We start from the raw sequence: 12,000 nt of genomic DNA, 5'->3' as shown, positions 1-12,000 counted from the left end.
ATACACAAATTTTACAAAGATGGAACTGCAACTATCTCACAGAGATGTCCAGGCCGTCCACGGAAGTTAACACCTCAACAGGAGCGTCTTCTGATGAGAAGGGTTAAAGAAAATCGCCATGCAAGTTCACTGCACTTAGCCAAAGAAGGAGAAAGCCAAACTGGGATGAATGTTTCCCGTGACACAATACGGCATACACTGCAGAGGAATGGCATGCATGAGTGTCGTTCATGAAGGAAGCCTCTCTTAAAGCCCATGCACAAAAAAAGCCTGCCTAGAATTTGCCAGGGCCCATACTGAAAAAAAGGAAGACTACTGGGACTCTGTACTCTGGAGTGTTGAGCTCAAGATTCAAAAGTTTTTGGAACTGATGACTTCAAAACTGTAAGGCATCGCAAATGTGAAGAGTAAAAAGAAAAATGCATAGTGCCTACAGTGAAACATGGTGGTGGCAGTGTCCTCCTGTGGGGCTCCATGAGTTCTGCTGTGTCGGGGAGCTGCATTTCATTGATGGTATCATGAATTCACAGAAGTATTTCTCTTTATTGAAAGAGAAGATGCTACCATCACTCCGTGCCCTTGGTCGTTGTGCACTTTTCCAACATGCCAATGATCCAAAACACACATCTAAGAACACTGTTTCATTTCTGAAGAAGAACAGGGTGAAAGTGATGTAGTGGCCAAGTATGTCTCCTGATCTGAATCCAATCAGACACCTATGGGGAATTCTGAAGAGACAAGTTGAGCATCACTCTCCATCCAGCGTCCAGGCTCTAAAAGAAGTTGTTCTTGTAGAATGGAAAAAGATAGATGTTGCAATATATTGCCAACTTGTTCATTCCATGCCTAGAAGACTTGATGCTGTTCTTACAAATCATAGAAGTCATACAAAATACTAGATATAGTAGTTTTGGTTCTGGGGTGTATTCATTTTTGCATCAACTAATTTGAGTAAAACTGAAGATTTTGTAATCTAAATTATAATTATAACCTTACTTTCATGCAATCAGCTAAACAAGTATTCTATAAAACTCAGTGTTGTAAAAATTTTGGAAATCTTACTTTTGTATAAGATTGACTGTATATATATATATATATATACACATACGCACACACATACATACACACCGATCAGCCATAACTTTATGACCACTGACAAGTTAAGTGAATAACAATGATTTTCTAGTTACAATGCCATGTAGAAGTCGGTGGAATTTATTTCACAGCAAGTAAATGTATGGTCCCTGAAATTGATGTGTTGAAAACAAAAAAAATGAGCATCACAGTTTGTTTTGTATGGGGTTGTGTAGCTGCAGACCCATCGGGGTGTCCATGCTGACCCATGTCCACAGCCAAAAGCACCTAAAATGGCCAGGGGCCTCCCAACTCCCTTGTCTTGATTTTATTGCAACTTTATTGTCTTGTAATAATCCATTTCAATATGCAGCAACCATTACAACAGTGTTGTGTGTACAGGACTTCCCAGACATACTATCTGGGATTGGCTCTCTACATTTCATAGAAGTCAGCATACAGCTTGAGGTAAAATTGAAGGTACGGTATCTCCTACAATGGGATTTTCAACATAGGCACAAGATCTTTTGTCTGAGCAGCAGCAACAGAGTACTAGGGCTGCAGCGTTTTTAGATCAACCTTGAGACTGACTGAAACAAAAGCGCACTCTCTCACTCAGCAGTGAGGATCAAAAATGGCATAAGACCCGCTTCATTTACAGAACAGAAGCAAGTAAAAATGTGCAATAAAATTTGCCAAAACTATTCCAATGTATACATTCGACCTGGGAGGGATGTTTTTTTCCCTAACAAAGCCAAACCTTTACTTTAGGGTAATACAAATAATCATCATCATAATAGTAAGCATATTTCTGGAAGATGATTCCCTAGTTTGGCAGTTCATGCCACTGATTTTCAAATGAAGATGCTGTAGCAATCATTAGCCTAAGACATAGCCTAATTTAAAAGCAGAAAACATAGCCTAATTTAAAAGCAGACGTGAAAAGTTCCTCTCTAACTGCAAATTTTCTATTTTTTCAAAATCTGCAAAACCAAATTTTTGAGGAATAGGCTCACCTGTATGAAGTCAAAAATAGTCAGAGGAAGAAGATCATCTAGTATAGCAGTATCTTTTGAAAATCTGTTTAAGATTCGCCCTGCAATATAACACAAAGCTCTGTGAATAAAAGCTACAATGTAATTCAACAAGGGCAAAAACATTTTACTGTTTGGTAGCCTCACAATAGGTGCAAAACAATCAAGCCACATAAACCCCCAAAACATAAGTTACAGAAATGAAAACTCGTTAAAACAATGATCAACAAAATGTTTGACTGAACATTCCCTTTCTACTACCTATGTAGTGTCCTCCTCTGGTTAGGGTGCTAGGTTAAATTTAGTTTTTGGTTCCTCTGAAGGAAGTTGAGAAGTGATCTATTACTTTTGTCTGGTGTTTGTCTAGCTAGGTGTTTGATTTCTCCCACCTGTGAGAAACTTCCAGAATATAGGGCAGAGAGTGTCAAACGACCAGTATATTTATCATGCCCCAGCCAATCCCTGGAAGGTGGCATCCAGAAAGTGGCTGGGAAGGTGATATATTTTTGGGAGGCCTTTCCATAGTGTTCTTTCCTCTCCAGACAAGGCTCCAGTTTTCCTGGGGTTGCTATCCCTGGGAGATAGATACTGAGATAACAAGTTGCAATCTGGACCCCAGCAAAGGGGCTGAGGTCCTGGAGAAGATTGCTTTGGATTTTTGCTGGAGGGCATTGTCCTGAAGTCCTGTTCTGGAGAAGGATCTTTTGTCTTCTTCATTGAGGATCTACCTGTGGATGCTGGGTGGCAGGCAGCTCCCAGTTTGTCCTCCCATTGATTGCTATTATCATTTTGGCGTATCCTGTGACCCTAAACCCCACCCCTGTTCAAGTTCTTCAGCATCAAATTCTTAAAAGCCCTAGATGGAGTCATTATTGTTTATGTTCGTGACATTGTGATCGTGACTGGTGGCCTCTGTACTATTGTGAGAGACCTGGGCATATTCTCAGCTGCTCCTGCAGGGGCAGCAATACACATGTTTTAGTATAGCTAAATATTTTCTGTCATCAACACTGCCAAGAGATTTCCATTTAGTAGGACCAAGCCTATGAAATAGAACCAGTTTAATAATATAAGGGTTTACTAATCTAAGGAAGTTGGTATAAAATATGAAAATATAACTGCTTTAGAATATATACTGTAACTGCCTAATGTATTTAATTGCCCTTATGTCTGAGCCTGCTCTAACACTATAATATTGCCTCACTTGGGTCTGTCACTGTAAGCCCAATTAACTGATTCATTATCCTGGTGATGCATGCATTAATTCATTGGACAACACAATGAACAGTGCACAATATAGGAAACAATAAATACCTGGATGGTTACAAGGCTTCTCAATAACAAATAAAGGATAAAGCGCAATTCCCATAGGTCATAGGACAGATTGCATGCCAAGAGAGGAAAAGAAAGAACGACAGAGTCATAAGCAGTGCTTTTTATATAGCAGGTTTTTCACCCATGCTTTGGCAGCCTAGAAACATACCAGCTCTCATTGTGTTGAATGTAGACATTGGAGCGTGAAGAACAGCATGAAGCATTTTCTGGTGTAGGATCTTAGAGACAGATATGAGACTGTGCACAAGAGGCAAACCACGAAAGATCCCCAAGGCTAAAAGGGAGTCAGCCACGCCGACATAGATATAAAACACATAGTAAGAACTGGTAGAGGTCACGATTACTGCTGCCTTGGAGGAGTTCCCACTGGTGGTTGAATTACTTTGTAAATTACTTCTATATAAAAAAAAAAAACACAAACGAGTGTAAGGACACTTGCATATACATACAGTATGAATAAAATATTACTGTATAGCAAAATGTATACAGTATATCTTATAAAAATCTTAGGCCTTCTGTCCACGGGTTATGTAATTAGATAGGATCTTCAACCTCTCACTCTCCATGGGCACCTTTCCCTCCCCACTCAAACATGCACTGGTTACCCCCATTCTCAAAAAACCCTCACTGGACCCCACCTGTTTGAACAACGTAAGACCCATCTCCCTGCTCCCGTTTGCCTCCAAGTTTCTCGAGCGCCTTGTCCACAACCATATGAACTGCTACCTCACCGACAACAACCTTCTTGATCCCCGACAGTCTGGCTTCCGCCGACAACATTCCACAGAAACTGCCCTACTAAAACTCACTAATGACCTACTAACTTCTAAAACCAACGGCCATAACTCCATACTCATACTCCGTGACCTTTCCGCTGCCTTTGACACAGTCGACCACCCGCTCCTCCTCAGTAAACTCCACTCCATCGGCCTCTGTGACGCTGCTCTCTCCTGGTTCTCCTCTTACCTTTCTCAGCGCACTTTCAGTGTCACATACAACTCCTCCTCCTCCGCTCCTCTTCCCCTATCTGTTGGGGTACCCCAAAGTTCTGTTCTTGGGCCCCTCCTTTTCTCTCTCTATACCTCCTTCCTGGACCAACTGATAACCTCCCATGGCTTCCAATACCACCTCTATGCTGATGACATCCAGATCTATCTCTCCACTCCCCGGATCACCCACTCAATCTCCTCATGTATAACAAATCTACCAAGCGACATATCAGCATGGATGTCACTTCACTACATCAAACTCAATCTTTCAAAAACTGAGCTTGTAATATTTCCTCCTCCCCGATCCCCCACTCACGACTTTACCATTAAGATCAATAGCACAACCATTGGTCCTTCTCCTCATGCCAAGGTGCTAGACGTAATCCTAGACTCTGACCTCTCCTTTGGGCCCCACATCCACTCACTGGCTAAATCCTGCCGCCTCAACCTGTGGAACATTTTCAAAATCCGCCCCTTCCTGACCAATGACACCACAAAACAACTCATCCACACCTTGGTTATATCCCGCCTCGATTACTGCAACTCCCTCCTCACTGGTCTACCGTTACACAGACTATCCCCCCTTCAGTCTATTATGAATGCTGCTGCTAGACTCATACACCTTACCAACCGATCAGTGACTGCTGCCCCTCTCTGCCAATCCCTTCACTGGCTTCCACTAACCCAACGTATAAAATTCAAAATACTAACCACAGCTTACAAAGCCATCCACAACACTGCCCCTAGCTACATCACCGACCTCATCTATAGATATCGGCCAAATCACCCACTCTGCTCCTTCCAAGATATCTTCCTCTCTAGCTCCCTCATCAACTCCTCCCACGCTAGCCTCCAGGACTTCTCCAGAGCCTCTACCATCCTCTGGAACTCCCTACCACTGCATGTCCGGTCATCCCCCACTCTGTCTGCCTTTAGGCGATCTGTGAAAACTCACTTCTTCAGGGAAGCCTACCCCACCTCCACCTAAGAACTGTACTTGAATCACCTCCACCAGATCATCCCCCGCAGCTATCACCTTTTGTATAATCTCCCCCTTCCTTTAGATTGTCAGCTCCACGAGCAGGGCCCTCCTATTCCTTCTGTACTGAAATGTATTGTAATTGTACTGTCTCCCTTATATTGTAAAGCGCTGCGCAAACTGTTGGCGCTATATAAATCCTGTATAATAATAATAATAGATTATTTGAAGTACCATGCACAAAGCAAAACCTTCCAGTTAAGATATTTTATCATTTTGGGCCTGGACTCATGCTGCCAATTTGACTTTAAAAATATAAAAAACAGCCACCTTCAGACTTAGGTGCCACTCAGAACATCTTCTGCATCACAACATACTTACTCCTTTATAAGCATAAGACCAACCAGTGAAGCAGCAACCTAAAAGGCAAGACAGCACATATTAATATTATCTCTTGTAGAATCTGTAGATCTAAAGCTGAAGATGCCAAAAAACATAAGATGGTATATGGAAGACACTAATGCCAAGCAGTCATTCCATAGAACAACAGCTACACAGACATTCACAACGGGATCAGCTGAGCATCTGATTTAATGCCAGATACTGGCACCCTTGGTGCTGGCATTATCTCAGGAGAACAATAGTACCGTAATTATAATGAGCAATGGTACACTGAGATCAATCAGCATGGCAGCATCTGCAAAACTCCCTTAGGCCAGCTTTCTTGTGCTCACCCCCTCCCCTCTCCCCCCCAAAAAATAGTAGGTTGTCCACCATCTCCCCAACACACACAGAACACATGCATTGGTATGAACATAAAGAGATAACACAAATACGGTGGAATTATCATTGGAACAACTAGAAACATGTCCATAGGACACAATCAGTACAGAATTTTAAATTATGAAAATATCTTTTGAGATAGTGTATATACAAAATTAGCATGTGTGCTTATTTATTTATACAGATGCACAGTGCACTTTTCTTTTGCTGCTTATATATTATAACATTTAAAAGATCTGGATTTGCTACTGTTTGAGAGAATTTTAATTAACTTATATTGGTTCTACCTGTCCATGTATGAGATACTCTTATTATCTTTATTGCTTTATAAGAGAATTATACAGTGTTTTTAAAGTGGAACTCCAGGTATGATCTTTATTGCATACTTAAGCCTGGTACACACTAAAAGTTTTTTTTGTTCAACCCAGCGGACAAGCGATGTTAATATGGCGATCTCCCCTGCTGTGCATTTGTGTTCCGACAGGGGGATCACAAAGGGGGTTCCCTCCTGCTTGAATACAATGATCAGCGCTGGCAACCATTGATCCAATGCGGGTCACATGCTGGTTTTCCAACATGCCTGTTTGACAGATGCCAGTCCTGAGACCAGCTTCTGTAGAACAGACAGCTGTACACAGGAACCGAAAGTCAGCCATTTCCTACTGAACAAGCTGATTTTGGCCAATGTTTGGCCCGTGAATACAAGGCTTATCATTGCTCCAGCTTGGACTACAGTAAATATGCATCTTATATCTGAGGGGCCACTGGAGAAGCTTAAAATCACTGTAGTATACAGTGCTACTACAGAAATATCAGCATTCTTTCTGGTCCTGTGCAGCTTCCCCTTTACATTCACACTCACCATAGGGAGTCATTCACTTGGTATTGCCACCATTCATAGTCTTGCATTTTTTAAATACAAAGTGTTCTCTTATTGAAAAAGGTGGAGACTGTGATGTCACTGTCCCTCCTCTTCACAGGACATTTGTTGAATGGTGGCAGTACTGAGCAAGCAAACCCCTGTGGACAGTATGCATTGGGGAAGCTGGTTGGCACAGAATCTGGAAATCTACAGCTATCACTGCAGTAGCACCAATTACTACATTAGTTATCAGCTACCCCAGTGGCAGCTAAAATATGAGATATGTATTCCCACATTTCTCCAAACTGAACCAATGTAAGTATGCAATAAAGATTATACCGGTTGTTTAGCTTTAAGATTTTTGGTTTCAGTTATTTGCTAATATATATTACAAAGGGTGTGCATTTTTGGGGGTCTTTTGATTACAGCAGATAGTGCTGATAGTCATTGCTGCTTGTCTAGATTGTGTATAATCAGTATCATACAGACACAGCCAGAAATTGTGTCCACAGAGACACAATCAGTACCATACTGACACAACCAGAAAGTAACTTAATTTCACTTTCCCACCACTCTATTCTGCCACTGGAGGTGAAGAATATAAAATTATATGACTGCCTCCTCATCCCATTGTACTCATTCTGCTTCCTCCCAGTGACCTAAGAGGCCAGTGTTTCATTTTCATTTATCCCTATATCTTATTAAAGCTGAACTTTGGGCACAAAAACTTTCATTTAAATATTTTCCTCAATAATCATAGATATCATCCACTTCGTATGGTGAAAATCCAGTTATCACCTTATAAAAGTAGGGCTTCAAATAGCCTGTGTGGACTGCAGAGCTGTGGGAAGAACCCAGCATCTCCACCCACTACAAACTACCTGCAGAAAAATACAGGGGGCGGAGACAAGACCAGGCACACTGCACAAGTAGAGAGAGCAGCACTGATTGGTCCTAATACAAGAAACTCCCATACAGAGACAAAGTTTCACACTGGATTACTACACAGATCTGGAAAAAATACACTAAGCACACCAAGATACAAGAAACAATACATAAGCCTCTTGTATTTCGGCAATATTTTCTTGTCCCAAAGTTTAAGTTTAAAAGAACTCACCATTGTAAAAGTTCAAAGGTGTGCTGCATCCACCCCCAAACATGCTCTTGGTTTATCTGAGAAATGGATGAGCTACACTTTAAAGAATCTGGGGAATTTGAAAGAAATAAATATTCTGTGTAGGACTTAATGCCTATAGTACCTGGGTGCAATTTGGCATTTCAAACACACTTTTTAAATCACCTGCAGTAACTGCAATAGGGTAGCAACCCCTGTTGTATGGGAAAAATGGCTACCTATGGCAATACATGGCCCCATGTTTTAGTGTATCTAAGGCCAAGAACCAAAATGTAATACACTCACCAGCCACTTTATTAAGTATACCTTGCTAGTGCCACGAAACTATCCCCACACTATTACACCTCCAGCCTGAATCGTTGATAAAAGGCAGGATGGATCTATGCTTTCATGTTGTTTACACCAGATTCTGACCCTACCATCTGAATATCGTAACAACCAGTCTGCCAATTCTCCTCTGACCTCTGACATCAACAAGACATTTTTGGCCATACAACTGCTGCTCACTGGATATTATTATACAAAATTTATATAGCGCCAATAGTTTGCTCAGCGCTTTACAATATAACGGGAGACAATACAGCAACAATACAGTTCAATACAAGAGGGATGGGAGGGCCCTGCTCCTTGGAGCTTACAATCTAGGATATTTACCATTCTCTGTAATCCCTAGAGATGGCTGTGCATAAAAATCCCAGCAGACCAGCAGCTTTTTAAATACTCAGACCAGCCCGTCTGGTACCAACAACTATGCCATGTTCAAAGTCACTTGAATCCCCTTTCTTTCCCATTCTGATAGTTTGAAAGTCATCTTCACTACGTCTACATGCCTAAATGCATTAAGTAACTGCCATGTGATTGGCTGATTAGCAATTTGTGTTACCAAGGAATTGAACAGGTGTACCTAATAAAGTTTCTGGTGAGTGTATATTGCAGCTTACCAGTCCTTAGATGTGGTGGCTGCATTGTTTTTTTTTTTCTTTAATTTCACCTGGTTGTTCTGCCAGTATTCTGGTCCTAGGGTGACAACGTTCAGTTACTGTACTGTATTCATAGTGACTCTGTTGTCACCCTAAGAAAGAAATTGTGTTAAGTCTGTAGGACCCCTCCCCCTTTCCTCCCCTCCACTAGATAGAGAGAAGGTGAACTGGACAGAGCTGATAACAATATTTGAGATGAAACAGAAGTGCATGGAAACTTTTGAGCTCACTGAATTTCTGGCAAAATCAACAGGCTTTTTAGCAACTATCAAACAGATCCAACAAATTGCTTTCAATAGTATATTTATGATACCAAAAGGAAGAAAAAATGTGAAGTGCATTGTTATGGTTTACACACATTTTAATGACACATGATCACAGGATGCTACAATTGTATTTGGTTCACTGTTACACCACAGGAATAATCTGTCCCACCAGTTAATGACTTCTGCTCTTCTATAGATAATTCTGAACATTTTTGTAGTGGAAGTGGAACTGACAAAAACTATTTGCAGATAGCAGATGACAGCAAAATGTCACAGTGGCAGGTTATAATACTACCTCTGCTTCATCTCAGATCCTGAGTACAAACATTACAGTGGTTTTCCACTTCCATGGAGGAAAAGGGGAACCCTTTCACTTGTGTACCATGGAGTGCTGATCAGCTGCATGCCATTTATTAATAGGCAATTCTTTTCCTGGGGGGGAAGCTGCTCTGAGCTATTTAGCCATTTTTAGCACAATATGAGAACTCCTTAAGTAATAAACTGTACAAGTAAGTAAAACATTGTCTATTGCTAGGTTATATATTTTCAAAGTATTACCTCTGCCAAGAAAATCACTAGGACAAGAACAAGAACAAAGACTAAGCTCTTGTGAGTGGTGACATATCTGAAATAAGTGCTCCAGGTGGTAGTCGGTGATGCGCTGTCTGTGTCATCCAGGAAACATTCCTTTAAAAAGCAGGAAACATAACTTAGTTAACGCCATGCATGAATCTCTAACTACATGTAAGTAATGAAAAGAACTATGGTTTTGTAAAAAGTAGTTAGTCTACAGCTTGACAATTATTTTTTAATGATGGTTCTCAAAGAAGGCCTGCTCCTCTACAATACCAATTATAGACTTGAATTTTTAGACCAAATTTGTGATGTTGATTTTATCTATTTGTTTTGCAATAGCAAAACGGCAGTTTTTCCACAACTTTCTGCCTAGTGAGGTGTGAGGCAACAATTTTTCCCTTATTTTGATGTTCACTTCTAGCTTGCAATATAACACTATGGAAAAAGAAGATGCCAGGAAGAAGAAACTGAGGTATGTTTGATCCTATACCAGCTTATTTTGCAGGAGAACAATGGTGAATGGATATGGTTTTCCAACCCAACTAATTATATCCCATGGAGACTGATAAACTGGGCTTTGACTTTTGTTTAATTTGAGGTACCAGATCTAAAATATACTAAAGTCAAGTCTAATAAATGACCTTTCTGTATGATAACCTTTTATACTTAATAGTTTTAAAGCAGTTTAGTTTCCCATTTAAAAATGAGTACATATATTTATTAGTGCTCCATCCCCAGCATTTGGTAAGATAACGTACAAAAATGCATTTCAATAACTATCTTGGCTGCACACCCCTCCATGTGCAATACATTTTCAGAATCTTATTACTTCTGCATCACATCCCCCCAACATATGTATGGCCCAATCTCAGTTCAGTTCAATGGACAGCATATCTTGTAAAGCTTTCGATTGTCTTCCCCACTAAAGTAAATGACAGTAGGTCAGTCATGGCTGGGGATACAGTACAGGCTACACAGTAAAGATCACCAGGTTGCATTTTAGGTCTGTTAATATAAAACATGCTGGGGGAGAAAAGGGACCTAACAAGAATTGGTGAAGCAAAATATGACTTAATCCTGAAGAAGGATTCCAGTTTCCAAATGTATTTGGATCCCTAAATGTGACCTATTTTTCCAGGAACTTATACATATTATCTGATCAAAGCCAGACACCTGGGAAAATGTGTTGTCTGTGGCCTGCTTTACGATTGTAACGTAAGATATGATGTCCCTGGAATATGATGGGGAGTAAGGTATGATGTCCCTGTGCCAATCCACACCATTTTATGGGGCTTAATTAAAGTATATCTATATGTAAAACCTTTTTTTCATTTTGGAGACAGTAATGTTGGATTATAATGCCTTACTATTGCCATAGGTGTCCCATTGAGGAGATTCCCCTTAATTGTCCCATAGTCAAAACAGAAGGTGAGAGGAAATCCCTCCAAAGTGAAGGAATCCCTAATTGTCACCAGAAATAGTGCCCCCCATTGGAAGACTTTCCCTATATTAATGTTAGGGATTTTCTTTCACTTTCATTGATAATGGTAAATATCACAAATAAAGAGGGTGAATCTCCCCTTAAAGGGGCACAAACAGCAATAAAAACCTGACTGTTCTGCTTCCTCTCCATTCTGTCCAAAACAAAAAAAAAAAGGTTTTGGTTTTCATTATTCTTTAAGTTTATATGTAAAAGAGCCTGGAAACTCAATTAATTTCCTTTTTTTAAATATACAATTCAATTTAAAAGCATGAAACCCATCCTCTTGATGGAGGCATGTTCATGTTGTACAAAATGTAACTTAATTCTCTGGAGCCCAGACAATACTTTCATGGTTTTTTATATTAAAGAACTAATCATCCAGGTTGGTATTTGACAGATGATTGCTATCCCTTAACTATGGAAAAGTTTCCCTTTAATGTAATGTAAGGACATAGTAAAAACATATTTTAAAATAAGACAACTTAAGAAATCAGCAAATCATAT

General features: G+C 40.3%; 1 protein-coding gene across 1 annotated transcript in view; it reads right to left on the bottom strand.

The window, feature by feature from the left end:
• CFTR (CF transmembrane conductance regulator) overlaps positions 1–12,000 on the bottom strand; it is a 200,484-nt gene that overhangs the window by 57,345 nt on the left and 131,139 nt on the right. The window contains exons 15-18 of the mRNA XM_089672096.1: positions 9,996–10,124; positions 5,793–5,830; positions 3,592–3,839; positions 2,091–2,170 (exon numbers count right to left, since the gene is read on the bottom strand). Coding sequence (XP_089528222.1) covers positions 2,091–2,170; positions 3,592–3,839; positions 5,793–5,830; positions 9,996–10,124 — 495 coding nt within the window. The remainder of the gene's footprint in view (positions 1–2,090; positions 2,171–3,591; positions 3,840–5,792; positions 5,831–9,995; positions 10,125–12,000) is intronic.

The sequence above is a fragment of the Staurois parvus genome, unplaced genomic scaffold, assembly GCF_062004578.1.
Source record: "Staurois parvus isolate SC_StPar_1 unplaced genomic scaffold, SC_StPar_1.0 ptg000120l, whole genome shotgun sequence".
Lineage (NCBI taxonomy): Eukaryota > Metazoa > Chordata > Amphibia > Anura > Ranidae > Staurois > Staurois parvus.
The sequence above is the reverse complement of the archived record's forward strand: the minus strand, read 5'-3'. Positions and strand labels throughout refer to the sequence as shown.